The 26845-nt window shown below is 38.3% G+C and overlaps 1 protein-coding gene across 1 annotated transcript in view; it reads right to left on the reverse strand.

The window, feature by feature from the left end:
• Positions 1-26845, reverse strand: part of ASZ1 (ankyrin repeat, SAM and basic leucine zipper domain containing 1) — a 35802-nt gene that overhangs the window by 2245 nt on the left and 6712 nt on the right. Inside the window, exons 4-11 of the mRNA XM_030960537.1 lie at positions 23906-24017; positions 16702-16813; positions 16311-16445; positions 13873-13985; positions 10874-10949; positions 10451-10507; positions 5496-5608; positions 239-344 (exon numbers count right to left, since the gene is read on the reverse strand). Of these exons, the coding sequence (XP_030816397.1) occupies positions 239-344; positions 5496-5608; positions 10451-10507; positions 10874-10949; positions 13873-13985; positions 16311-16445; positions 16702-16813; positions 23906-24017 (824 nt within the window). The remainder of the gene's footprint in view (positions 1-238; positions 345-5495; positions 5609-10450; positions 10508-10873; positions 10950-13872; positions 13986-16310; positions 16446-16701; positions 16814-23905; positions 24018-26845) is intronic.

The following is a 26845-nucleotide window of genomic DNA, read 5'->3' on the forward strand; positions in this document are numbered from 1 at the left end:
GGAAACTTTTGTCACCTTAACTCTCCTATGTGTAGAAACATGAAGAAACAAATCTATCTCGTTTAGTTGTATGGCTTAACTCTTTGAAATATATTATTTTTAAGTGTCCTTTAGAGAAAGAGCACTGGACAGCTTTCTATAACTACATAACCACCAAGATGGTTGATGAATATTCATACTTTTTATTTTACAAGGTGGAATAATGCACTTTAAATCAATCTTCTGTTTGGTTGAATACCTTGTGAGAATTTTTGAGGAAATGGTTATTCATGGTCTGCACAGGAATGATCAGCTTACTACACTCTTTATTCAACTTCTGAAGAAACTTGAGCAATTCATCTTCACTAGAAAAATAAAATAGTTTGTTATTTGTCAAATGCTGTAACTTCTTGCAAGCTGAATATCACATACAAATTTTCAACACTGGCTAGTGAGTTAGACATGCAGTTCCATAACACACAAAAAACCCAGGATCATTTTAAAAGTGAGTAGGTGTAAGACATTTAATATCTTAGCAAATTGTTGGGGTTTTTTTTTCCCCTTGTTTGTCCTATCCTCTCCCTCCCATGCCTTACTTCTGAATGAGAATATTTCTGACCTGCAGCTTACATTTTTGAGGTAGATATGAGGGAAAAAGTCTGGTTTGTACTTTGGAGCTAGGACTGAAATGACTAGGTTTAGGGTAACAGTCTCCAACAGTGTTGAAGAAAATAAGAATTCAATAATACTGGCTTGGCCCTTGGATCTAGAAACATATACCTCAGAGCCTAGAATATCTGACGTTATCTAAAATTTTTCCTTGGTGCTCAAACACAAGCAGGAAGTCAACTCTAAAAATTAGTTTGACCCATGTCTCCAAAAAGTGGAGAGAAGGATAGAAAAAATTAACAGATTATTTTAAGCTTTAAGTTTCTAAAGCTTCCACATGACACTGACTCAACTTTACTGGAATGTCAGAGAATTTTAGTCATAAGTCATGGTGCCAGCCAGAAACTTGTTGCTGCTCACCAGGAAGAGGGAAAGAGAGCAAGGAAGAAGATAATCTAATTGCTTTTACTGATTGAGCTCTCAAACCCTGAAACTCCTGAGAAGTGTCTGTATCTCCAGTAGGAAAGTTTCTGCTGACTCTTAAGATATTTGGGTCAATAACAGGCAGGGCCAAAACAAGAGACAATTACAAGTTCCTCCTGCAGAGTTTCTTGTTCTGCAGAGCCATAGTATCTGAATAAACTAACTCAGACTACAACATTCCTCTATTCCCTAGGCAATCAGCTATTAAATGCAGACATATAACTAAATGCAACATACCCATACCACTTGCTTCTTTCTTCTGAGGTCAAAAAGGTATCCACAAAATTTGTCAAACAGCTAAACTAAGCTACACACCAATGCAGTGCATGTATCTAAATGGAGATGGAATTTAGGTCATTGAGTGTCATAGAGTGCTTTCCTTCAACTTTGGCCACAGGATCATTAGTGAGTAAAATTTCTGCTGCTGCTCAGGACATCTGTAATTTGCAATAGTGCTGTACTGTTAAGACTTTAATATTTAACACAGCAATATAAAGAAACATTAATAGGTATGCTGGAGGTTTAAAACCAGTACTGGACATGGTTTTCGTGAAGATGGAGAAGTACAAACGCTTATTAGTTTGTTTTTATAAAATAAACTATTGCTTGTTTCAGGACAATGTAACTGAACTGAGTATTTCAGGTAAAGAGCCCAAACACTAAATATCTGGAGATAGTCTAAAAGCTTCTCCCACATCACTGTAGTCAAGTCATAATCATAAATATTTTCTTTTACTTAGATAACTTTTTAGCTGGCATCTTTTGTGTTTCATTACAAAAGAAATTATCTTTCAGAATTCTGGAAGGATTCTTGGCAAATACAAAGTATGTCACAGGCTTGAATTAGGGAGGGGGAGAAAGAAAAACATTTATTCTATTATACTATTTCACTACACCATAGTTCTTAAAAAACTCCCCATTTTCATAGAATGTTATACTTGTTGTGGTGACATGTTCTTATATTTAGAAATGGAAATAATGTTTTCAAAAAATTATCACTTTAAAAAAGAACTAATGGCTGTCAAAACATCAGTGGCTACACAGTGCTGGACACTCTGTAAGTTTATAATCAATCAGTTCAAGATTTTCTACTATGTTAGTTTTTCTATGACTTGATGACTGATTCTCCTTCTCACAGAGTGACTTTGAACAAGTGGGAAGTAAAATCTTTATATAATAGCATGTAAACATAGCCGAAGATTTTAGTCTAAAGGTCAGATGCCTAGAATACATGTCAGGCAATTTTCTAGAAAACTATGCAGTGCTTGCCATAACTGAAGTGCTGTCATATTTTGTGTACTTCAATGTTTAATTATTCAATTATTTTCTGGTTTTGAGAACTACATATGATCTAAATGCACACTATACTAGGAGTAAGATATGTCACTGGTGTGTGAGACTGCACCAGATACCGTGTGGGTATTTCACTGTATTTGGCCACACACAGTGAATAGATAATTTTTTTGTATTTCTCTACTTACTCCTTCTGTTCAGATTTTTAAGCTGCTCTGCTTGAATGTATGTACTAAACACAACTATGGAACAATCTGAAAAAAGCATACACTTTAACACAAAAATGCCTAATGCCTAAACTGGGAAAAGTCACCTTAAACTGTAGCTAATTTTTGCTTGCTGAAGAGTCAACATCCATTTCCAAAGGCACCAAACAGATCCCCCTGGTCTACCACCAGCTCAGCAGCAAAACCTCTATTTTAATACAAATTTATGGTGTATCTGTATCATACTTGTTTATACCCTCCTGCATGCTGAAGTTTAGTTCTTCAGTACTGCAGCACATGTACACATTTGCAGGATCCTCTTCTGAAAGTACACAGTTGTTTTGATGGAGAATTACAGAACCATAGAATATCTGGGTTGGAAGGGACCTTACAGATGATTTAGTTCCAATCCCTCTGCCACAGATAGGGACACCTTTCACTAAACCAGCTTGCTCAAAGTCCCATCCAAACTGGCCTAGAACACTTCTAGGAATGGGACACCCACAGCTTTTCTGGGCAACTTACTCTAACACCTCACTGCCTTCACAGCAGAGAATTTCTTTATTATGTCTTTATTACCTAAACCTCCCTGCATCAGTTTGAAGCCATTTCCCCTTGTCCTATCACTACATGGCCTTGTAAAAGTCTTTCTCCAGCTCTCTGGTAGACCCCTTTTAGGCCCTCTCTCCTCCAGGCTAACACCCCCAAGTCTCTCAGCCTGTCTTCATAGGACTGGTGCTCCAGCCCTCTTGTTCATCTTTGTGGCCCTCTCCTGAACTCCCTCCAGGCTGATGTGCTTCTTATGCTGAGGGTCTTGGAGCTGGTTGCAATAGTTCAGGTGGAGTATCATGACAGTGAATAGACAGGGAGAATCCCCTCTCAACCTGCTGGCCGCTCCAGCTGCAAGTGCACATTTGTTGTGTCATGTAGAGCTTCTTCCAGGAGGAGAATTTGATGATCCTTGTAGGTCCCTTCCAACTCATGATATTCTGTGTTTCTGTAATTCTTGTCAACAAACACTCCCAAGTCCATCTCCTCAGGGCTGCTCTCAATCCACTCTCTGTCCAGCCTGTACTGGTGCTTGGGATTGCTCTAACCCAGGACACTTACACTTGGCCTTGCTGAATTTCATGCACCCACCACTCAAGGCTGTCAAGGTCTGCCCTAGATGGTATCCCTTCCCTCCAACACATCACACAGCTCTGTGTCATTGGTACACATACTGAGGGTGTACTCAATCCCAGTCTCCATGTCTCCAGCAGAGACGTTAAACAGCACCAGTCCCAACACCAGCCCCTGAGGAGCGTCACTCAGTGTTCTCATCTGGACATTAAGCCATTGCCCACAACTCTTGCCCAGTGTGAATATTCAGCCAATTCCTTATCTTTGAGTGGTCTCTGAATGAAATCTCCTCACAGACCAGAAGAAACATCAAAGTCCTCTATCAGGACATGAACTCTCTGCTCTTCCAGCTCATCTCAGCTGTTCAAGAGCTTCCTCAAATGCCTTGCATGTTCTCCCAAGTCTGACAGCTCAAACTTTGCATTGTGATGCAAAAACGTTCCTCAAGCAGGCCACAAAGTCTCTTTTTCATAAACACAGTAATGGATAAAGGTACCAGCACAGCACCAGCACTGGGAGCAATCAGTGTTTGAATGATTGGTTGGGAGTGGAATACATACTGGACAGTCTCATGTAACTGGGACTCTAAAGACAACACCATGGCAGGCTCACATCATGACTTGACTGCTAATGCACAGTGTCAGAGCAATTCAGTTTCCTCCAAAGCACAGAGACATGTACAGATTGAATTTGAAACCAAGCATATTCTTTGGGCCGATGAACAACAGAACTAACAGGGACTTTAGCCTTACAGCACTCAAGTAGTACTGACAGCTCTACCCAGTATTTTGGAGAGGGAAGGGATATCTCTGAGGGTACCATCACAGCTGTCAGATCACTACTCAAGAGGGAAATTCACACACTTCAAAGAGGAACTGAACTTTTACTATCTAATCCATTTTTAGTAGCTATACGTCAGTAAGTTGGAGAACTAGGAAGAGGAAAGATAGGAGCATGGAATTTAAATTGAGGTCTAGGTGTGTCCTCCAGGAAAAAAAAATTACTTACACATAAAGGATAAGAGATTTTAGAAATCTTAAGGCTCCCTTGTACTTACTACATACTTCATTTTGTGCTGGATATGGAGCGCTCTAGCAGTGCTTAGGGAACTTATGAAGTTTAATAAGGTTGCTAAGGAACACACCTCTCAGCTGGGGCCTGGCTTCTATGGTACTGCACAAGACTATATTAAAAGTATGAGAGGTGTTGCACTGCTGATGCCTTAATACCATAATGGGAAAAAATACCAAGTTGGAATGGGAGTCTGAAAGAGTAACACTTTCTTAAAAAAATTCTCCTTATAAACCTACTGATATATATAATCTATAATAAGGAAAATAGCTTCTAAACTTGTTTAATTGGTAAGATTAAAAAAAGAGATATTTTAGAAGCCAGTTAAGCTTCCAATGGAAGAGAAAAACAATGAAAAAATCTGGAATCTAAACAGAAGTAGCATTTATGATTTAAGATACACATGTACAAGATATTATTTTATGAGGTAAAAATTAAGGGCCTATGCAGAAGTTATATGCATCTCTCCCTCACACATTTTTTTTACTGCATCTTAAAATCAGACAAATTTGACTGGAAGACTAACAGAGCCTACCTTGTCTAAGCTTCCAACTTTGTTTGTGCAAAACACATCCACCACTAGCTCTCATAATCGACTAACTTGCATATTCTCATGAATGCTATCCATTAAGGGTAAGGTGAGACAATTTTACCTTTGAGCCACAGAAAATAACACGGTCACCTTAAATTGTTAGCATTTCACTTCCATTTCCTTAGATATACTGTTAATACCTCAATTCCAGCTTCATAATTTCAGAGATGTCTTCAAATTTTTTTTCTTCCACTTGCAGATCGTTAATAGCATCCAGGAGTTTCTGCTGATCTCCAGGATTTGTAATGCCAATCTAAATTTAAAGAGTAATTCCAAATATGATTTACTTTTAAACTTACCAGACATAACAGTACAGTAACACATTTCACTAGCTTCTAAATATTAAGATTTAAAAGAAACTCTTTTTAAGTTATTGCAACCAGCTACAATGCATGTAGTGACAAAGGAAAAAATAAAACCACAGAAAATATTCAATGATGCAGAACAAAATGACAAGAGACAAGGAACTGCTGAACTGAAACTGCACAGGATATTCAGAAAATCTGTTTAGGGTTTATTAAAAAAAAAGAGCAGTTTGCCTAAGTACCCCCGTCTTGTTAGGATGTTAGGCTTTCCATTTCAGAATGATCTGAGTCATCTCTGACAGCAAGATAACGAATCATCGTGATAGTGATACAGCATTAACTCAGAAAGAAAGAGTGGAAATTATCAATTCAGCATCAAATGGGGAATTTTAGAGAAAGACATCTTTTTAACAGAAGGAAAACAGAAAAGATACATACTATGTAGCAGATTCTCCAAGTGATGCCTGGAGCAGAAAACACTGACAGCTGTGCTATCCATCAAGCATCTCAGATTAAATTTTAAGTCATATTTAAATCCTAGACTAAGAGTTTTCTTGCAGAACACTTAGTGAAAAAAAAATAAATGCTTTTGTGCCACATTCAGTATTTCCCTTACTCATCTGACAGGCTGCTGTGCAACACAGGACTTGTGGTGTTAGCAGCACTAACATGCTCCCCCACACAAGTAAAAAACCTCTTGACTTTGCTCCTAAGGGACCAGCTGAGTACCTGACTCAACAGGGGTAGACCACTCCTGCATTTGAGACTGCAAGGATCTCAGAGTCTCCAAACATAGACTATATGGGACCCTCACTGATATTCTGTGGACTTGTTACCTTCTGCACCCTCACAAATCTGGAAGATATTAGTGTTTGCAGTCTCCCAGATTTCTGTTGGAAAGAATTTTGAATGAACAGCTGCTAACCCACATCAGATTGACATTCTAGGGAAGAGATTGTGCCTAGGGAAAAGCTTGCTTTTTTCTGAGACCCAATGTTATGACACTCATTGTTCATTGTGACTGCATAAAACTGTACTCCAGGTTCTCCACCAATCACAGCTAAAAATAATTAAAAGTACACTTATGAGCCCATAAACATATCAAAACCATGTTACGTTTATAGACAAGTAAGTTCTTCAGTAATGAAAAATACCAATAAGATTAATTGGGAATTTAACTACAGGTGTCAAGAACTTTTGAACTTTTTAGTAGGTTTCCATGGGTCCCTGAATGAATGATAATGAAGTGTTTTTAGCGAATATCACTAGCAGCCTTAAGATAGAAAGATCTGAGTTTTGTATGAATAATCTGCTCCACTTGTGTTGAGCTGTAAGTTTGCTCAATTCATTAGATTTCAGGTTTGCCTTGTGGAGCCCTATCTGGTATGAGCTAATATTTTCTTAAGGCTTACAAAGCATTGCAGTAGTTATTTTATCATTAATAAGTTAGCAGATTTCTACAACAGCAGTTATTCTTGAGGAATTAAAACTATCTTGCTTAAAGTAGGAACTATTGTGAAGACTGCCTTTGCTTTTGACTCCACCTTCCCATTCCTGAAACCAGCAAATCAGGATGCAGCTTTCTGACCAGCATATCAGGAAGATGCACTTTGTTCCCCTAGAAATAAAACATCATTTTGTTCTTCTGCAAATGGATCACTGAGCACCACCACAGCTTGAAAATATTTGTCAGGAAGTAAAGAATGTAATAAATATCACTACAGATAAAGCCTTCTACCACCATACTGATTCTGCATTTAGTGGTAAAAGGTGCAGAACTTAGAGATGGAAGGTTGATAGATCCATCCAAACTACTTCCCAATTTCTAGATCATCTCTGCAAGAACATGAAGTGACCCAGAACCTGACTGTTCATCCAATAATGAATGCATGGAACAACCACAGTGCAATAAGCCCTTCTTGATGGGTAAGTGAATTTTTAAGTTGATGTTGGTTCACTTGTGTTCTGCAGTCCAAATTTTGCAAGTATTATTGTGAAGTGGCCATGTTTAAGAACATGCAAGGGCTGTACAATGATTTGCCCATATCTGTAAAACAGACTATATGCACTCTCAATTTTAGCCAGATCAACTCTATGAACATCTATTTGACTCTTTGCTTAAATACATACAAGGCAGCCCTTCAAAATCCAAGCCCCAACTTCACTCCAGCATGAATGTGACAAGAGGTGAATAAGATGGCCTCAGCACATGAAAGATGATATACTGCACAGATAAAACCAGTGAAGTTATGCACAAATTCTTACAACAATGCTACCTTGCCCAAGTAACCACTAATTTTAATTAGTGACAAGATCTGACACATTTCTGTCAAATATTAAGTGCTTTTTTCAGGGAGTGGGGGCAGAGGAATGAGTCCTGGAACTGTGATATAGAAGCACACAGACCAGATAATTATCCAATTATGTGAAGTTCTGGATTATATTTTGAATTTTGATGTGTCAACTTTTCATTACACAGTCTCAAATCTAAAACAAGATGTCAATTTCTCTTATTCTAAATTAAATTAAATGTAAAAAAGAAACCGTTTTAGTCCTAAATGCATCCAGACACTAAATTACTTCTGTTGCTATCTTATCAGAAAAATGCTTAAAACAAAATAAAAAATATGTCACAAGTGGTGCAGACAAAAACCTCCAAACGTTGAAAAGACATGTCCCAGTATACTGAAAACATTTTTTTCCAGAATGGAACAGTTTATAAGCTTAAGGAATGCAAGGATTTCAGCTTGAAAGACTCATTGTTTAGGCTTTGTTGTAGAATACAGATAAAGGTATTTACAGAGAAAATATCCTATATTGTTTGATGGAAGAAAGCTTATCATGTTAATGACAGGATTTCTCCCCAGTTCTCTGGATACAAAGCAGCTTGGTTCAGAGGCATCCATCAAAGGTCATCATTAATCTTTGTAGTAATAAGATCCAGGCTCTTTAGAACAGCTGGCTGTTAGCTGAAAGTCTGCCATCACAGTGAAAACTTTCAACTCTGAAGTTACAAGGAAACAGATTAGATTTCTTCTATCAGCAGCGTGGGGAGAAACCGTTAGCAGAGCTCTAAAACAAGACTGCATAAAGAATTTTGGATAACTTATGAAGAGCTAATCAGCCAGGAGTGTTATGCCATTTTTTAACTTCTCAACTGAAAACTCACTAATTAATTTATGTCCATGCACAAAGCATGACATATTTCAGGAACTGTTTCCTGCTGTTGCAAAGTTAACAGACAAAGCAATTAAATTCTTACAGATATTATCTTCCTGTGTAGAAGCAGCTGATCCCTGCAGTTACTTCAGTTTGTTAAAAGCTTTTTTGCTTTTATAATAATGAGCCTCGAACAATTTAGAACAATGAAACAGAAGCTTTGATTTTGAGTGAAATTCCACCTCTTCGGAGAGGGAACCATAAAGCTTAGCCATTCACTGAAGTTCACAATTGTCTCCCCTTCCTCCAGTGTTCACTGGATAAAAACAAGCAATAACTACAATACCAAAGCAAGTGATCAGTATGATCACAGATTTACAGTTTAATGCAATCATGCCCAACACAGCAGCTCACACAGTAATGAGAGGAAATCCACAAGAATCTCCTCAGAGGACAAAACTACTATCAACAGGGGCTTTAGAATTCTACAAATCCCAGGAGACCAGGATGCTGTCCAATGATCCTGAGGCTTCAGAAAAGCAGTAACATCAAAACACACTGACATGTCTTACAATATTTTGCCCTGGGTGAAGTCATAAAAGCCTCTTCATTGACAAAGTTCTCTATATTAACATCCCCTGAGAATACAGAATTAATTGCAAGTGATTAACTATTCAGTTACAAGACAAAACATCAAGCAAATCAATCCTTGCTGACATCGACTCTAAAGGAATACAATGTTGGATCCAGCTGCCAGAACACACACCTCCCTGGTACCAGGCTTAGGAGAAAAAAAGCTGACACTAAGGACATGGCTAGCTCCAGTACAGGGAGCAGCTTTAAGAAGCTGTTTTTACGAAGTGTCTTTGGAATCCCAGACCAGAGATTCCAAAGTTCCCCAGTACAGAGCACTCAGAAGAATCCTGCAGCCTGAAGTACTTATGTTGCTCCAGTGAGGCTCCTATAATTGGATTTTATTATAGCATCCTCCAGTAAGCACAGAAAGTCCTTTCACTTCCCACAGGAAAAATTCCAGCAAGAATAAAGAAAAGCAACCACCACATCTCAGCTGAGAACTGAAGCCTTGTAATAATGCATCATTTAGTCAAAAGACCAACCTTTGCAAACAGCAAAGGACGAACCTTCCCAGCTGCAGTAAACTGTAAGAAACAAAATCTTCTCTTTCCTCCATTTTTGGGGGGTGGATAAGGTTTTACAAACCTGTTTGGGATACAAGATTCTACAATTTAAGCAATTGTAATGTAAGAGAGCTCTTCTTTCTCCACCAAAAATTACCACCTCCAAAGGAGGACCACATCTAAAGTAGTTGTTCAGTAGTATCTACTGCTTATCCTAGCACTGACTTCCCTTCAGAGAAATCACAATTAAAAACTAAAAATGGTAACTAACATTTAAACTAGAACTATTTCCTGCTTATCCCTGATCACTCATTGATCTGTGAGATTACATCAGAAAAAGCCTGTCTATAATCACATTAAAATTCAAGAAGTTGCAGAAGATGCTGAAAGAATTCTTGCAAAGTTAGACATTTACAATGAGAAGATAAGACATTAAAAACACTTTAAAAAAAGAGGACAAAATTAAATTATATTCTAAAGTAGTAAACTGACCTGTATTAAGTCATCTTTTTGCATGGTCAGAAGTTGTCTTAAAGCTATATCTTGCTCCTGTATAAAACAAAGGGGTTTCTGCCATCAAAAAGAATTCCAGAATAAAACAGTTTCAAACTTGATTTTCTTCCCTGTTGTACTTCAGTTTTCAGAAATAATATCAGCTACAAAACGTCATTACTGAAGCAATGAAAGATCTGTCTAGTTTAGAAACATCAAATGCCATGACCAAGGCATGTAATCAAGAAAACCAATTTAGTCCACTGCAGTTTAACTTCCCATTTTATTAAAAAAATAAAAATCTGTTTAAGGAATTTATTTGAATTAAGATATTAATGGTCATATAACTTTTTTTTTTAATGCAGTAGGTGCATTTTACTTTCATGGATTACTTGACAGGTAGCAAATATACCACAAAATTACCTGCAATAATTCTCTAATGTGTTCTAGACCAAGACCATGTAAAAACACTTCCATGTCATGAAAAGTTGAATAGGAACTGTAAAGATAATTAATGAGATTGAAGTTAGAAACAGTGGAAATTAAAAAAAGAAAAAAAAAAGACATTCATAACAAAATGTTACAGAAAAGCTCCCCAGAGCCTTTTACTTCTGTCATCAGGTGTGTGCAACTTCAGGTTCCTCCCCCCTAGCACTTGGGAGGAACCTGAAGTTGCACACACCTGACAACAGAAGTACCTTACAAGCATACAACGTAATCTATCAAAAATTTCAGATGTTTTTTCTGTCTAATAAGTTGAACTGAACCCAAAGGGGGATGACTTTCGTACCTACAGGTAACTTTAAGTCACAAAACATTCCAAATGAACCCTAAAGTTGGGTCACAAAAGCCTGAAAAATGTGGAAGTGGGGTAAAGGAAGACAACTACGTACATAATATTCATATTAACTGGATTAAGTCCACAACTGGTACCCTTCCCGTTCCAGTCAAGCCAAAAGAGGTTCTCAAGAAAACAGGACTGTGCGTAATTAAAAATAGTGGAAATTACTCCATCAAGAAACTCACCAGAAGACTATTGTTCAGAAGGTAGACTGAGGAAGTAGTTAACACTGAACTGTAAGTTCAGAGCTTAACATTTATAAACAAATATAAAATATCAATTTTGATTCCCCACTCTACCAAGGGTTATAAAAGTGTAAGAGGAAAAATAACTAAACAGCTTTCAACAATCAGATGAACTGTAATGTAAAGAATTAAATGGAAGAGCAAATCCAACAAAATTCTGAAAGGACTACTGTATTTGCAACAATAAATCTTTTGCCATAATCCTGAGTTATGACATGCTTTGCTCTGCCTTGTTGTAGGCCCTGAAATGAAGGTCTGCCTCTTCTTCCCCTCAAAGACTGAAGGAGCATCTTGAGCGCCATCACATGGCACGTACAGGGCAGCCAGGGAATGGGGCCCAGCCAGCATGGGTTTAGGAGAGATGAGTCCTGCTAGACCAACATTACCTCCTTTTTAGACAAGGTGACCCAGTTAGCAGATGAGGGAAAGGCTGTGGATGTTGTCTATCTGGACCTCAGTAAAGCTTCCAATACTGTCTTCAAGAGCATTCTCCTGGAGAAGCTGGCAGCCCACTGCGTTAAATACTGGCTGCATGCCCAGCCCAGAGAGTGGTGACACATGGAGTTACATCCTTTGATGGCCACTCACTGGCAGTATTCCCCAGGGCTCCGTGCTGGGGCCAGTCCTGTTTAACAGTTTACCAATGATCAGATGAGGGGATCGAGGGTACCCTGAGTAAGCTCACACATGACACCGTGCTGTTGATCTGCTGGAGGGTTACAAGGCTCTGCAGAGGGATCTGGACAGGCTGGATCAATGGGCAAAGACCAATTGTATCAGGTTCAATAAGGCAAAGTGTTGTGTGCTGCCCATCGGCCATAACAACCCCATGCAGCGCTACAGGCTGGGGGAGGAGTGAATGGAAGGCGGCCCAGCAGAAAAGGACCTTGGGGTGCTCACTGACAGCTGAATATAAGCCAGCGTGTGTCCGGGTGTCCAGAAAGGCAAATAACATCCCGGCTTGGATCAGAAATTGTGTGGCCAGCATGACTAGGGAAGAGACTGTCCTCTGCACCCAGCACTGGTGAGGCCACACCTCAAGTTCTGTCCAATTCTGGGCCCCTCACGAAAGAAAGAAATTGAGGGGCTGAAGCGTGCCCAGAGAAGGGCAATGGAGGTGGTGAAGGGTCTAGAAAGTGAGTTGTATGAGGAGTGGCTGAGGGAGCCGGGGTTCTTTAGCATGGGAAAAAGGAGGCTCAGGGGAGACCTCATCACTCTACAACTACCTGAAAGGAGGCTGTAGCCAGGTGGGAGGGTTGGCTAGTTCTCCCAGGCAACCAGCAACAAAATGAGAGCTGACACAAGGGACAGGCAGGACATCAGAAGGAATTTCTTCACTGAAAGGGTGGTCAAGCATTGGAACATGCTGCCCAGGGAGGTGGTTGAGTCACCATCCTTAGAAGAGTTCAAGAAATGACTGGACACAGTGCTTAGTATTAAGGTTTAGTTGACATGGTAGTGTTTGGTAGGCCTCTTTGGAGGTGTTTTCCAACCTAAATAATTCTAGGATTCTAAAAACAGAATCTGGTGAGGCTTTGCCTGAAGTCTGAGTCTACCTCACTGTGAACTGCTACCCTGTGAACTGCCATCAGCCCATCAGCCTAATGCTACAAAACTAGAATATTCCAAATTCAGCAGGACTCTGGCTGAGCAGGGACGATCTGACCAATTAGAACAGACTATGGGCACTGCAAGCTGTCTTTTTAAGACCACACAGCTCAAGCTGAAGGATGCAAGTAGATGCTTTGTTGAGGACTTCTTAGCCAAGTTCTTGCACAAAATCGTATCAGAAATCTCTGAAATTGCTGAAGCAGGTGCTGATTTCAGGCATAGGGCACCTTCAAGCCTCAGGGTCAAGGGCACACTCTGCCAAAACTTCCGGGGTTTAACTAGTGTTCACACTTAATTTTGACTCTCCAATTGATTACAGAAAAAAGAAAAGGGCATAGCTCTTGGTGGCAATGAAGCTGAACATAGGCATTCAGTGAAAGCATCAAAAATTTAACATCAAACGAAGATAAGAACAGAACAAGAAGTATGCAACAGGGAAGCATACAAATTTAACAGAGCTGAAATGAAGTGACATTGGACCCTGTCACTCCTACACTTTACACTAAATGAGAGGTAAGAAAAATCTAGAGCATGCTCTTTGTTTATATTGCCAAGGAAGTTCGCAGTCTTGAAAAATTGATAGTACATTAATATACTTACTGTGGAGTCTTGGCAGCACTCCAAACAAGACACATTATGTATCAGAACAACTTAATCATTGATATGAACAAATACAATATTTTAGGAATGTTTATAAGCTAAAATGACACTACGATTGTATTTACCCAACACTGTGGTCAGAGACAGCCGTCAGAAATTTGCAGATAGCCTCTTGCTCAACTGCTTTATGGTATCTCCCTTGCAAGTGATTTGCAGCCAACGAGAGCAAACTAAATATCTGGAAAAGTCAATATGAATTAATTATTATTAAAACTCAAAATGTATAAAAAATACATGGGAGTAAGATTACAATCAATTACTACTTACAGGGAACATGGAACATCTGCCACTTCTCTAAAGCATACATCTATAATGAGAAGTTAAGACTAAACTAAGAGTTTACCAGGAGCATTTCTGGATTAACCAAATTCCAGCACAATGATGAACACTGAGCACAGTGGTATCTATTACACGGTCTAAAAATCCACTACAGAATCTACCACTACAGAAAAAGCCAAACACCAACAAAGTAATTTTTGCTGCTTGTAGACAAGAATTCTATGCAGTAAGTTCTCTAAAGAACAAAAGGCACATGACTCTTTTAACATCTCCACTTCCAGTGTATATATAAACATAAGATTTACCAATCTACAACCGACAATCTGAGTTAACTATATCTGACAGACAGGGGTTCTTTTAACTGATTAAAGAAGAAGCCTTCTGGTAGGCATCACTACGCACTGGTGATGAATTGCAGACATTGAACTGCCTCTGGGTGGGTTTTGAGATAGTTACAAAAAAATTCAGCAAAAGAAGTAGAACCTCAATAAAGATTAAAAAAATGGTGAAACCACTTGCCTAGAATTTAAAACTGGACTGGACAGTTTTGTACACATACACAGGTATGTGGGTTGATCCTAGCTGGAAAATAAGTCCCTACTGAGGCTAGCAGGATGGGGGAGAATGAGAAGGGTAAAAGTGAGAAGACCTTCCATGGGCTGAGATAATACAATTTGATACATGAAGGGGAACAAAAAAAACTAACCCGAGAGTGATGCAAAATCAGGCACTTGCCACCTCCCACCAGCCCAGCCACTCTCCAATTTTATTGCTGAGCATGATGTTATAGGGCACGGAGTACCCTTTGTGAACTGGAGTGAGCAGCCCAGGGCTGTACCCCCTCCAAACCTCTTTCTCACTCTCAGCCTACTTGCAAGAGATGGGGAGCAGAGTGAGAAATAAAGATAGTCTTGATTCTGTGCAAACACAGATCAACAACAGCTAGAACACTTGTATGTTATCAACCCTGTTTTGGTCACAATCCTAAAACACAGCACCATACAGGCTGTTTGGAAGAAAAATAACTCCCAGACAAATCCAGAATAATACAGAAGAAAAATATTTTCCCTCCCAGAAACAGTTTCTGCAGACATCATCTGTATGACAGCCCCTTGGGTTGTTAACAGCCTGAAAGCAGACCCTGAAGCTGGAAGAAGCTCATGATCATTAAATATCTCAAGACCATCTGCAAGACTTTGCACCAATTGTGTGAAAGTTAGCACTTCAGGTCAAGAGGCAAGAGCCATCTCTCAAGTGTGACAAGCCTGTATTCCTTCCATGTCAGAGAAAGTCATTTTATAAGATTATATGGCTGCAACCTGCTGAACAAGTTGTTTATCAAAGGCAGAAGGCACTTGTAAGCCTTCTTAGTAACCTGAGCCAGCAGATCACTAAGCCTCAGACACAGATCTTGCTACCTTCCACTGACAGCTCTGTGCATAGTTATCATTTTTGCTCCTGTCTAGCCCTTGAGTCTGGCAGGGAAAAAAAAAAAGAGGTAAGAAGCTGTAAATTACAATTCATAAGAGTGACACATACATTTTTGAAGAGCCTGTGTAAAAAGCCACATCACTGGTAAGAGCAACTCAAAACAAAATACACAGGAATATGGTCTGACTGATCCACCATGTATCATCTGATAACAGCAGTAAACATTTATTTTAGAAGAATAAATGTTGTCTTCAGTAGCTCTTTATACTGGTAATTTGCAGCTGCTCTTTCATGATCTGATGGCCAATGTACATTACTTCACACCTTCTCTAGAAAATGGACTTTGAAAATGGCCACTACCAACTACTCTTTTTTTTTGGCTTTAGCTTTTTCACTTCCAAACTCAATGAGAAGCTATACACTACAAATCAGTTTGATATCTGCATTCTCACACATACTTTGGCATATAGATTAAAATACATTTTCTACTTCTCATATTAACACTGCAAAGATGAATAATCCCTTGTTTTGTATTCTACATCTAAAGTCAACGCTTCTGAAAGAATAAAGAAAAAATGTTTCCAAAACACTACAATATAGCCTTTACAGACCCGTGAAAAGCTGTGATATAGCAGAAAATAGTCTGCTATAAACATAAATGTTACAGCACTAGTATTCAACTAGCTGCTATTATGTAGTTATTAAAGTAATATTTCTACAGAAAGTTAGATGATTAATGAAAACACTTTTGACACAAAACACAGAATTTGCATTTCTAAGAGAAATTAAATACCTCTAAATGTTTATTGATTTTTGCTAGGTCTGCTGCTGTTTTTTCATCCTTGGTCTGTAGATTTTTGTCAGCTCCTAGCTCAAGCAACTTCAAAATTACACTTTTATGTCCATGCTGTGCCGCCCATATTAATGCCTGCAAAGAACAACTTTGTTTTACCAATTTTACATATGAAGCAAAACACAACAGTTTCAATCAATAAAACACAGCCCAATATGGAAACAAAGACAATTAATGCAAGAGGATCTCAAAGTAGTGCTAAAGGAGAAAATTCTGAGAAATATTTCTTAGAAAGCTGCACTGTGAAACAAACTACACTTGTGTATACAAGAGGGTACACACTTCTAAAATTTTTTATTATTAAATACAACACACAAAATAAATCACTTACTGTATATCCATTTTCATCTTGGGCATTTATGTGTGATCCATGAGCAACAAGAAAAGCAACAACCCGAGGATAGCCTTTTCTAGCTGCATACATCAGTGCAGTCATTTGTTTCCTGAAAGAAAAGGTGCCAGGTGAAATCAAGTATGTCAAAATGGAAAAAGGGAAAAAAAAAGTTGGAACACTTCTATTTTCATTAAAAAATATTTTTCAAATACAATGCCTAAGTGATGTGTTCTACATACAGAACAATTTCAGTCCAAAGTTTGGAAAAAATGTGTGGTTTCATTGAGGGCAAGATGTAAATCACAACTGAATACGTAAGAGAAAGAATATTAAAAACAACAACTATGTTCATAAATGCAAAACTCTCTCCAGTAGAATTAGCGTAAGCAAAATATCGGTATCTTTAAGACCCTGCAGTAGGGGACATTGTGTGTGTGTGCATATGTGTGTGTGTGTGTGTGTGTGTGTGTGTGGAGATTGCTCTTACGCTGGAGTTTTTCAAAGCTCTCCTTGGGTCTCTTCCCAGGGTGGTATTTGCACCACTGCCTGCTTGATCTTTGCTCAGGTAATGGCCATTCTGTTTGGTTTTTCCCCCCCTGGCTCAGAGAAGCTGCAGGAGCACTATCTGAGCTACCTGGAGGGTGAATTCTGCAGCTGCCTGTCTGAAAATCCAGGGGGGCACCATGCTGGTAGAAGTGGAGCAGAGCCACCCTGCTCCAGCCCAAGCTGCTGTTGAGTGCATGGAGTTGGGAGAGGATGCACTGTGTAGCTCCAGCCCAGCTGTTTCACCTGCTGTGCCCACTCAGCAGTGCCTTGCCATGGGGAAGCTCTTTGTCTGCTGCTGGAACAGTTCTGTGAGGCTCCTGCCTTCCAGGGAGGGCTCTCACACCATCTTATCACTCTGTCCTACAAAGCCTGAAATTCTCTTGCCAGGCTTATTTCGGAAACAAAGAGTTTCCAACATTTTGGGTCTCTCTTTGTTGCAGTGGGGTATGAGGTCTAGCAGTTATTTACTTTTTTTCCTGTGCCTTTCAGCATTCTGTTTGTTAATAAACCACTGTTTTTTCTCTTTCATCTATTACTATTCATTTCTTATTGGTGGGAAGGGATTGTTGGAATACTTAAACAAGATGATTCATTCCAAAGAGCTCTCCTTTGAAGTGTCTCAAACCAAGAAATGATCTTATGCTTCTAGAGACCCTTACAAGATGAAGCCATTATGAAATACTGCTCAAAAGCTGCTGTTTGCAAACTATCTTTCCAGATGTCTGACACATTTTAGTGGAATAAGACTGCAGAACTAAGAAATAAAAAGGCAGTATTGGAGGAAAAATATTGTAGAGTTTCTGGTTGCTACTAAGTAATAAGATTTAAGGTAAAATATTTTACTACTGTTGTTTAATTAAAATCTATTGTATTTTAAAAAGCAATAGTTTTTAATGAAAAATATTATGTATTACTTGTAATGTATAGCTTCATGTCAAAAACCTGCTTTCTAAAGATTATTCTATTTTGCTAGGATATACCTGATGGGAGGACTGTTCTTCCCAATACTGGGTTTCTTAATAAGTTCATCAGCCACTAGAGGGATCCCCAAATTCATGTCTTAAAGCAACTGCCTTAAAATTTCTCCCTCCTTCCAGAGAATACTGCTAGAACTAAGGCTTTGCACATCTTTCTTTGGTTTCGATCATTCATACAAGGATAATGTTTTGTCTTATGCAAACACAGTTAAAATTGTACTGAATGTAATACAGTAACATTAAAAATTTGAAACAACCTTATGCTAGGGGAAAAAGGTCAATCACACAGAGATAAGCAAAATGAAAGGTAACCAGACCTTCAAGACATACAGTCAACAACACAAAGTAACTTGGTAATGAAGCAAAAAGACTTGCATCAGTCTAGAACAGAAAATAAGATTTTCTATTTCTTTCTATTTTCTATTTCTTATTTTCTAGAACTAGTCTCTAACTTAGTTCATCAACGCTACAAAAGCAGAAGTTCTGGCTGTATGTGAGGAGACATTTCACCATGGAGCGCAGCCAATCAGTGGAACTGGCTGCTCAGAGAAATTTTTTACTCTCCAGTCTCATTGACCAGATGGCAACCTAGCCCAATTCTACAACAGAAATAGCTTTAAAGAAGTTGGACTAGAAACCTCCTGAAATCCCTTGACATGAATTACCCTATGGAGATTACTATAAAAATAGAGAAAGACTATAATCTCCATCTTCAACTTAATAACTGATATCCATATGTCTCACTATCTCTATAGGTCTCTATAGAGCTTTCTATACAGAAATCTGTATTTTAAAGAATGAGCAGAAGTTGACGATAACCTAATAATTTGTAGCAACAAAATGCAAACTTGTTTGCCCAACATGGACACTCACTTCCATGCTTCTTTCTTTTCAGTGGTAGTTAGCATTGACTAACTTACCATGCCATCACCTTTGAAGTATTTACCATCTACATCTGACTGCAAAACCAGTCCAATCACACCTGATTTCATTTTCATTTCTCCCACTCTCAACCTTTTTTTTTTTCCAATTTTGATACTACATCACAACTATCTTCTGCTTTTTCAAAAGCAAAAAACTAAACAAAAGCCCTGAGGCTACAGAATAGTCTTTTCTCCAAAGAATCTGATGTAGTTACAGCTGTATAGTACTGCAGGCATGATACCTGAAATCAACCCAAAAACTCAATGACACTAAAGCCATTAAAAGAACTGCTCAATTTGCAGGTAAAATTCAATAAATACAACATTTAAAAGGCCCATCCATCAACATGACTGTGTAATTAGTACTGCAAGCATTCAATTTTAATGCTTGAGTTTTAATTTTGAAGGCTACAAGCTGTTTCAGGATAGAAATACATGCATTGCTGCACAAATTTGCACCTCTAGGTGCAGGGGGGTATCCTGAGCCACCCCATGAAAGCAGCATCCATTTAAATGTACGGCCACAGGAGGGAGACAAGAGCACTGGGGAAAACAAACCCTGTTCTCCTAACCCTGCAACAAACCCCCACAACCACAACAGCAAGCTTTAACACGGCAAATCCACTGTTTCCTGCTTAAGTTGAAGAGAAACTAAACGTATTGGTACATCTTAGTGTAATCGAAAAATGTTCATAGAGAGTGTAGTGATAATCATCTGGACAGATCTTAAGAATCCTTTCATAATTTTGAGGAACTGCTGCATTTCAGCAGTCTGGCTTGCAGGTGACCTTGTCCAAACACCCATTATGTCCTTTTGTATGGTACAATTTGCCACATGACATTTTTCCACACTGAATATGATACTCAAGTTATAGTCAGTAAATAAATAAAATCTTAAAAGGCATATAAGCAATTTATTAATTAAACACTATGTCTGCCTCTAGTTTTGCAGCACCTATATAAAAAGCAGGGTCTCATGCAAATGAAGAGAGATTTTTGTTTGTTTATCTTTATAGTCACAGAAAATTCTGAGTTGGAAGGGACCCACAAAGATTACAGAATCCAACTCCTGCCCCCAGACATGACAAGCCCAAGAATTACACCACCTGATTGAGAGCATTGTCCAAATGCTTCTTGAGCTCTGTCAAACTTGGTGCTTATGACCATTTTCCTAGGAGCCTGGTCCCATGCCCAACTACCCTCTGGCAGAAGAACCTTTTCCTAATATCCAATGTAAACATCCTCTAACACAGCTGCACACTCTAAGTCTCCCTGCTTTTACATGAAGACTGGAGAAAAAGACAAAAATGGAAGCTTTTTTAGTTTTTAGGGCTATCCCAACCTTTGTATGTGACACGTACACATAGATACAATCAGAAGTTCTTACCGGTTCACTTTACCTTGTGGAAAAAATGGGGTAAAATTTATATCACAAGACAACAAGCTGAACAGACCTACTCCCCTGAAGCTGTCTATCCCAGATAATCAAGAGCCATGACAGAACTGGTAATAAAGTTTTGCCTCCTAGATGGCAAGCATCTGACTCAAAAATGTATTGAACAGCTTTAAAGAAGTCACTAAACTGGATCTGTGGTGCAGAATTCACTGCTCTTGACAAATAAACATGCTTGTGTTTGGGATCACGATCTCAAGCAAGACAAACTTCACCTTCCTGGAAAATTTCGTAAGAGGAAGGAGAGGAGATGTCTCCTATTTACACACAGGTTTCTTTCCACTGGGGAGCCATCTACACAGAATTTCAGTATTTCAAGTTAATGATCTTGACAAGTTTTAAGTAAAGCCTCGTAACTGAAAACGTCTTTATCAACTAGACCAGTGTACCAATAATACTAGAAAAAATACAGCAGGCAGAAAACAATTTAACCCAGAGTTTAGTCTCAAATCTTTTCTTATTGAGATCCCAAAGCAAAGAAATGATGCTGCAAGACATTATTTTAGTCTGTTGATCTGTAAACTGAACAATTCTTCAGATAAACAGGAAGCATCTTCAGAAGCTTCTGGAGCCAGCTTCCCCACTCCACTGCTGCACATTAAGCCTGGAACTGAGAAATTAAGTGGCAACAGTGTGTTCACAGTGACAGAAGATAATCTATTTGCCCATTTTCTGGCTTAGTGGGATTTAGTGATGAAGTGGGAAATCCTATATAATAAGTAATATTGGAAGAACATATTTTAGTATAACTTTAGGAAAGCACTGCAGGTTAAAAAGCACTACTTAAAAGATTTCCAAGCCTTACAAAGGGATAAAGTATATAATTTACATTTTGGAGCAAGAGGAAGGTGAATGACATGAGATAAGAAAAACAAATTTTTCAAGGTAGCACTCACTTAAATGAAGCATTCAGGCCATAGTACTTTGCAATGGCTATTCAGAGCAGGTCTTACAATGCCTTCATGTCTCACCTAGCCATTACTCTACTTGTTTGACTTTCAAAACACTTCAGCTAGCACTTATGTTTTGATACACTACATTCTCATCAACAATAGTGTTTTTACAGCCACCAATACTCAGTTTCTAATTTTCATTTATCAAAAATATTCTAAGTTACGCTACTGAATACTTTCGGCTCAGAACCATATCCCCTTGCAAAGAAACCATTTACCTACCCATTCCTAAACTCACCTCCTTTATTTGCATTCCAAAAATCACATGTCTTTCCCACTAGTCCTTTCCCACTCCACACACTTAATAAATTAGACCCATTCCCTCCAAGTTTCTGTGTATCACCTCCAGATGACATGAAATAAAAGAGCCTACTGGTTGCCCAGATGGAGCAAAAGAGAAAGGATAAACAATAAACCCTGCTTACATGAAGGTTAAGTATTCTGTTTTGCATTCACACACATTCCAGTGGCTAGTGGACAAAAGAGAAGCTTCCTACAATCATTCTGGTTCTTACATGCTGAGAAAACCATGAGACTAATGAGAACCTTAGTTCTTCCCCTGCTGCAAGCCAATCACACAGGAAGCACTTTCACAATAATCTCAACTCACTGATAGTTCTTGATCACTCCCACAGAACATCCTGCTTGCTCTAATGAAACAGGTGGAATGGGACTGCAGTGCCCCAGAGAGCGGCTGTTTGATCCCTTATTGTCACATAAGGCAGTTTATTGTGGTTTTTTCTCATTTCTGAGCACAGAGCACGAAGTCCATGAGAAACAGCAGCTGTTGTCTGAGCAGACCCAATGATAGAGTGGCATGCACATATGTCAAATACTGGAAAAGCACAAAAGCAGCTCAAAGGTTTGAGACTACAAGGTCTGGGTTTTTCAAGTCTCTGCATTTATTTAGCACAAATATGACATTTCTGATTGTCACTTAATTTATCTTTTCATTTGAGAAAGACTACTACAACAGGACTGAAAACGCCACAACCATATCTGCTGGATGCACGGATAGGTCATGTTAGCACAAGGTCTAAGGACACAAAAATGAAGTAAATAAATATTTGTATATAAAGATCAACCATGCAAAGTTTACCCTAAGTTTATAAATAAAATTTAAAAATTAGAATTCCTACCTCTTGTGTCAGCTTTCACACTCTCTTCCCCCAAAGTTTAGCCAAAGGCCTGTCCAAATGCAAACCTGCAGCACTGCACTCTTGCTTCCATTTCCAATACCCAAGACAAAGTTAATAATGCAAAGACTTCCCCTACTTTTTAAAGCAAGATGTTTACTCTAACACCCATGTATGTGACAACAACAATATGTCATTATTTCAGAGTATGTAGCTTTCTCTTCTCTCATGAAGAATTTCTAGTCTCTCTGGTAAGAATAAAAGAATGGCATTTACATTTGGTACCAGACATCAGTTGCACTTCAGGAGAACTCTGTTTCCTCCTTGTCTATCAGTACTTGCTCATAGCAAGGTTCAGGGCCTTGAGTAATTGAATTCTACTAAGGAAAACCAAAGGCCTTCAATTCTATTCTTTTTAGAGAGCTACCCAGTCTATATATCCCAGGTAATATGATGAAAGAGGTGTGGTGCAAAAAATGCTGTTAGATGAAAAACTAGTTGACCTAAGCAGTATTTTTTTTAGCAGACGTTAGACAGTTTATCCTGGGGTCAGTCGAGAATTTATTTCTTTTTTATGTAAAATGAAACATTTCATCAGACTGTAAAACTACAGACATCTCACAATGCACTGCTTCAAACTGCTGAGACACAAAGTTGTAATTGAAGAAGGACACTATTATTTGTTTCTAAAAGGAGCTTAACCTCTTTAATCCAAATTATTCCAGATTGCAGTGGAATAAATGTATTTTATTTACAGAATTTTGTTTTCCACAGGAAGCACTCTGTGAAAAGAATATAGCCAGATATCCACAAAAAAGTTCAAAAGTAGGATATGAACTTAAATAAAGAATTAATTTATTTGACTTCCATCCCTATGCAGAAGAAGTAATATGATTTAGGAAAGGCAGAGGACATATTTCTTGCCCTTATACTTCAGTCAAGTGAATAATTAAGATTAATTTTTATTTTTTTCAGCTGAAGAATATACTTAAAGTTTGATAAAGCTGATCACAGTCTTATTTACTCAGATTAACAACTGTACTAACAGGTGTAAGTATCTGGGTACTAATCTTTTCTTATACAAACAGCAGTGAAATTACAAGAAGTACATACACTTGATCTTCACCACCACCAACAGCTATGTCTATAAACATGTCTCTGTATAATAATATTAAATTCTGTACTGTATTCACAAATGTGGGGTTTTCAATACCTGCAAGCAAGGTTAGGGTCAGCATTCCTTGATAAAAGCAGTTCAACAGTGTTCAAGATGTTCTCCTCTGAAGCTTGTGCAGTACATGCTGCCATCAACACGGTGTATTTATCTGTTTGGAAATTTGCAGTTAGGGAATTACATATGTAAATACCATGCTAATCCAGAAGCTCCTTTAAAAGCTTTTATATTTGCTAGAGTTGCTACTGAGACTTTGATACTCTATGATATTTGGAAAAAGCTAACAATCTTGTTTTCCTGTCTGTAAAAATCACTAGAATGATCAGGTAAGAAAAAGGCACCTGAGGAGATACTCAGAAACGCGAGAGTGAATCACAGTAGTAAAGCATTTATTCCTACTGAAATTTAAAATATTTTGAAAGTGCCCCAAAGTTACAATTAGAGCTTAACTATAGATGCTTATTTCTCAAAATACATTCCACACCAGTAGAGTTACTCCCTGTTCCTCCCCTTCAGTAAATGGAAGTAACAGCTGCAATGGATAGCAAAAGGTACACGAAATGTATAATGAACACATAATGACACCAATTTTGGGGAGAACAGAGGCCCATACAAAAGACACTTGAAGCAAAAGAGCTTCATGATAGGTCTTAAGGAGGAAGAACTAAATTTATTAACTTACTATGGCCCAGTAGTGGCAGGAAAAGTATTACAAGTATTGGCTTAGATGTGGATTTAAAGAGCATCTACACAGTCCATAGGAATACCAGCATATTCACTTGTCCAGCTCTGACATCAGCTGGGTGTTACATACCACCTTGGCTCACAAATTAAAACTGTACAACTGCAGTTTGCACACAGAACACAGGAGACCTCCTTTCCCACGATTACCATGGTTTCCATCTGGGAAACACAGCACCTTAGTTAGCTGGCCCCAGTGTCAGTTAGAAGACTGCCATTTGAGTAACTGCCCATTTTGTTTATTGCACAAACTTGTTCACAAGTTCCAACATGCCTTCATCCATTTAAGAACTATAGTATTAGCTGCACCTATATTAGCTGCATATCCTATCAAGTGTTAGAACATATTTTCTAATTTTCTTTTAGAAATTTTAAGACTGTGTATAATTAACATCTTCATTCTTCAATGAGGTCAGATTTCATTATATTTAGACGTGAAAAGTTTGGTATGTACGTTACCCCCACTGTTCTTACCACCTCTTGTCCTCCACTTCTACAACTTAGTTCTACATTTAAATTCACTTGGTTTTTTAATATACCATCTGTTAATTTTCAATTGCCTCATGTAGAAATTAATTTATATGCTGACAAATTTTACTCAAAATGTTTAACCTGATTATCAACTACAACATGAATGGAAAGATGGCAGGACTTTATTTAAAGCACTGTTAGTCTGGGAATGGTATATGGGAGGGACCTGCAGTTGTATTTGTATTCATTATCTCAGGCAGTGATAAAGTGAAAAATTAATTTCTGTCAGCCTACCTATAGCTCATACACATGAGCAAGAGATGAAAGGGAAGAAACACCTTGGAATTCTTAGATTTCTCTTTTACAGAGAATAACTGCCAAAAGACTGCAAAAAATATAAGTTTATGTTCAGACTAGATGAAAACTCCAGTAATTCTGGTGAAATTATTCGTCAAGGAACCAACATTTTGAACCCACCACGCAGTGAATGATATATTAGTTCTTGCGGACTACCAAAAAGGGTAAAATTAAGTAACTAGTTATAGAGAATGACTGAAGAGTGACTCAAGGTGATTAACAGTACAGCTGTTTATTAGGATTGTAGGCATTAAAGGGTTATTATTATAGGATCACTTGTATGACTGCCTGCTGACGTAAAAAATAGCAGCAGGGCTGGCGAGATTCAGTACCCCTTAGGACAGCACAGCTTTACTGAACATACATGACCTGACACAAATCAATGACTTACAAGATTGCTCCTGGCTGTACTTTGCTGCCCATATGCCCTAGCTACAGTTTCCCTACACAGTCTAATAGGGAAACAAACCAAGAAACCTGATCCTAGCGAGGTGCCACTTTGGGCAGAGATAGGTTATCATACACATGAAAAAATGCCATGCATTTTGTTACCTGGCAGCCTAAACTACTGCCCGTAGTAGTTTCTGCCCCATTTATAGCTTTCTATAGCCATAAACAAGTAACAGGTACAAGCTGTATGCAGACACATAGAAGTTCTCTGCAAATGGCTACAAGGACAGTGATTAGAAGAAGGCATTATTGCTTTTGGTGCAGGCAATCTACTCTAATCTCATACTCTGATCAACTGCTAAGAGGTTAGAGAAAATTTTCAGAACCAGATTTGTACCATCTGCATTTCACTCTACTACTACTGCAACTACTGTCAAGTTACTGGAAAATATGATTACTGCTCTTATGTATTTGGCAGTACTGTGGGATAAATATTCCAGTGCAATGGAAGAGATTGAAAATAACCACAATTTAAGTACAAAAGGAGTTATTAATATGCCAGTAAAATTGACAGAGGAACTGATATTACTTAGCTTAGGAATTGATATTAGCTTAGAAGCTACACTGAACTCCTGCAGAAAAAGGTGATCTAGCAACACAATGAAGAACAGTTTTCTTAATAGAAAAATTGCACTCTAGTTTTAGAGAGGCCCACATTAGTTTCCAATGAACTGGAAAGCTATTCATGTTGTTTGAGATGCTATCTGGTTTCTGCACATACATAGTTCATAACCAGATCAAACACAGCAAGTTTTACCTGTACAGCTTTATACTACAATTTTTGAGCATGTACTTTTTTAAAAAGTACTTGGGATTTGGGAGGTTGTGGGAGAAAGTGGAATTGAGAGAGAAAGAACAAGAAAACACAGCAACTGATTCTAGATCAACTCCAAGAACATAATTTTAACTTTAAAACTACTACTTTTCCTTCAAAACTGTGAAAGGTCAAGTGGGTCTCAG

Source organism: Camarhynchus parvulus, chromosome 1A, assembly GCF_901933205.1.
Source record: "Camarhynchus parvulus chromosome 1A, STF_HiC, whole genome shotgun sequence".
Classification (NCBI taxonomy): Eukaryota; Metazoa; Chordata; class Aves; order Passeriformes; family Thraupidae; genus Camarhynchus; species Camarhynchus parvulus.